The 2,902-nt window shown below is 36.1% G+C and overlaps 1 protein-coding gene across 1 annotated transcript; it reads left to right on the top strand.

Moving 5' to 3' along the window:
- The first annotated feature begins 618 nt into the window (after positions 1-618).
- LOC131224063 (transcription factor MYB88-like) lies at positions 619-1,594 on the top strand. The gene is made up of 2 exons (XM_058219636.1): positions 619-803; positions 1,019-1,594. Exons 1-2 carry the CDS (start codon positions 703-705, stop codon positions 1,242-1,244), a joined length of 327 nt encoding a protein of 108 aa, XP_058075619.1. The 5' UTR covers positions 619-702; the 3' UTR covers positions 1,245-1,594.
- Positions 1,595-2,902: the final 1,308 nt, after the last annotated feature.

Below are 2,902 nucleotides of genomic sequence, written 5' to 3' on the forward strand. Positions count from 1 at the left end.
TTTTTCCCCTTTTATTTTCTTTTTCTAATCTTTCCTTTTCTTTTCAACAGTGAATGAATGTTTACCAGCTAATAGTGTTTGGTTAATCAGATTAAATAGTAATCTATAAAAAGAAAAAGACAGACAATCAATAGAATGAGAGACGCACTAACTAGATGTATGGCTGAACACAAGGAACAAACTTACATATTGGCTAATCAACACAATAGCGATGTCCTCCTTTGTGGTGAACTCTTTGAATGCATCTTCAATTGCCTTTACTGTTGTTTCTGAAACGCATGCAAGAACAAAGGAAATAAGCATGGTAGAATTAACCTAGGAGGTGGGCAGAAGTGAGGAGCATTCATCTATGCAAATCGCTTGCCACCTTGCATTCAGTAAAGAAAACAATGGCTTGCAATGTAGATAGGATTCATCAGTTAATTCTTCACAAAAAAGAGCTTTAACCAATGTTGCTAGTAGCCTGTCTCTGATCTGTCTCCCTGCTTAGTGGTCTATTGCTAGAAAGGGGTTCTCTTGTATAAGGGAGTGGAGTGTGTAGTGGTGTGATGGGTTGTGTTCTTTCTTCTGTTATTTTTTCTGCCTTTGATTTTTAACAAAATTTCAACTTCAAAATAAAATAAAATAATAATAAAAAAAGGAACAAAGAAAAGAAGACATCTCTTATTGCATTTCCACATATGAGCACGAGCATCTCCTAACATGGGTTTTGGATATGATCCTAAACGTGTGAAACTCATGTGCAGGCTCAAGAGATATTTGGTAACTGACTGGACTGAAATTGCAAAGGTGGTTTCAGGCAGGTAACTAACTACCACCGTAGCCTTGGTATTTCCCCTTTCTTCTTATAGATTTCTGTCACCAATCAAAGAAAAACAGGGAAAAGGAAAACCTCTCCCCTTGTCCAGACAGAACTAGCTGATTATCTTCCATATATGTATTTATAGGGAATCAGTTTGCACATGCTTTACATTGAACTTGTCATTATGAATTAAACTCTGTATTGCTCCTTTTACAGAACAGACAATGCGGTAAAGAATCGCTTCTCTACCCTTTGCAACAAACGAGCAAAACATGAGGCATTGTCGAAGAAGAACTATGCATACATCACTCCAAATAACAACATGGTTGTATTTCAAGATGGCTGCAATGCAGCCAGTATGTCTGAATCAATAGAACCACTAAAGAAAATCAGGTATAGAATACATTGGGGTTTGCCCACTCTCAATAACAATAGAATCTAATCTTTTACATATTTGTAGAGATTGCTCACAAAACAGTTTCTAAGAATATGTATTTATTGTAATTTAGGACCCATATCTCAGACTTCACAGAAAATTACAACATGAAAGAAGGATTGTTTGGGAGCTGTGGAACAGAAAAACAACAGCTAAATCTAAAAATCCAATTAGATTCATGTTTCATGTACTCGAAGCATTACTGACATTACTAATTAATTGAAGCATCAGTAACAGAAAAATGAATGAGAATGCCTTATTAACATTACTCTTTCATCACAATCTGAAAACAGTATCAAATAAAAAGGTTCAGGGAACCTTCCTTAGAAGGGATGATCCAAAGATTTCCGCTTTGATTCAACAAGCAGAACTACTCATCTCGCTCGCAGTAATAGTTAACACAGAATAGCAATCAGAGCATTGAGAATGCATGGAAGTTGAGGAAAAATTCATATTTGAATTTGAATTTCCAGTAGCAATAGCAAGATAAAGAAAGAAATATGTACGGGTGGATTTTAGTATATTGCGTTATCATTTTTTTTTTTTTCCGCCATATATTGCAGATACCCATAATCACAAGTGACTGGGACCTGGAATAATAACTCCTATAGTTGGTGCAGCAATTTGTAGCAAGCTGTGTAGTGGCCCTTGTTTCAATCCACATCCACATCTCACATAAACGTAAGCTTAAGAGATAGGAGATTATCCACCGCACTTCACATTGTCTTCCGATCAGTACACCAATCAGAGATAGCATTTTCCCCTCAGAACTCTTATCTTCTAAATAAGAAACTAATTTCTCTTTGAATAGGCTTTACTCTATAGATTTTGTTTTCCTTCATCCATGAAAGGAATCATGATGCCAAGGGCGTTGCACTCATTGCATAAGATCAAACGTACATCTAATTCATCATGTTTCAGTACATGGCTGTCAGGAAAAATGTCTAAAACTTTTGAAACAATTCTTGGAGCATCAGTATATAGAAGAGGATTGGTTCAATCAACAAGTATTGAACAATTCTTATTCTTCCCCTTCTATGCAAAATAAATGAATGGTGTGGATATGGGCACTTTCAATGCACTTTCAATGGCAAGGGTGGCTGATCCTGATGGTAAATTCTTCAACTATGCTTCTATGAGATGGTGATGTATATGCACATAACTGAAAAATTGGGCACAGTAATTTTCTTTTGCAGCTGTTGGAGTGGGTTTGCCCATGTGATTCTAAAATTTCTTATGCTACTTTTCTTGACAATTTCTTGAACAATTGGTGTAATCACAAAGGTAGACACCTCTCTGCTGCAGTTAGTTTATTCTAACACTTCCGTAATGTTTGCATGTTGTTGTCTACAGTTATCTTGGGGCATGGAAATGATATCTTGTTTTGTGTTTATTTGGATGTCATGGATAGAGGTACTGATGCCCACAATTTTTTGCTTGGAAAAGTGATCCCTCTTCAATTTGGTTATGTTGGTGTTATGAATCGTAGTCAGGAGGTAATCCCTTTACGAAACACTGGATGTTGAAACTAGCAGGTGTGTAGACTTGAATCTGATGTTAGAATCGACAAAAACAACACCTTTTTAGTCAGTTTAATTTGACTAATACAAGCCGCAAACAATTGCAGCAAACATAAATGAACATGACACACTTAAGAAATGTTT

The sequence above is a fragment of the Magnolia sinica genome, chromosome 13, assembly GCF_029962835.1.
Source record: "Magnolia sinica isolate HGM2019 chromosome 13, MsV1, whole genome shotgun sequence".
NCBI lineage: Eukaryota > Viridiplantae > Streptophyta > Magnoliopsida > Magnoliales > Magnoliaceae > Magnolia > Magnolia sinica.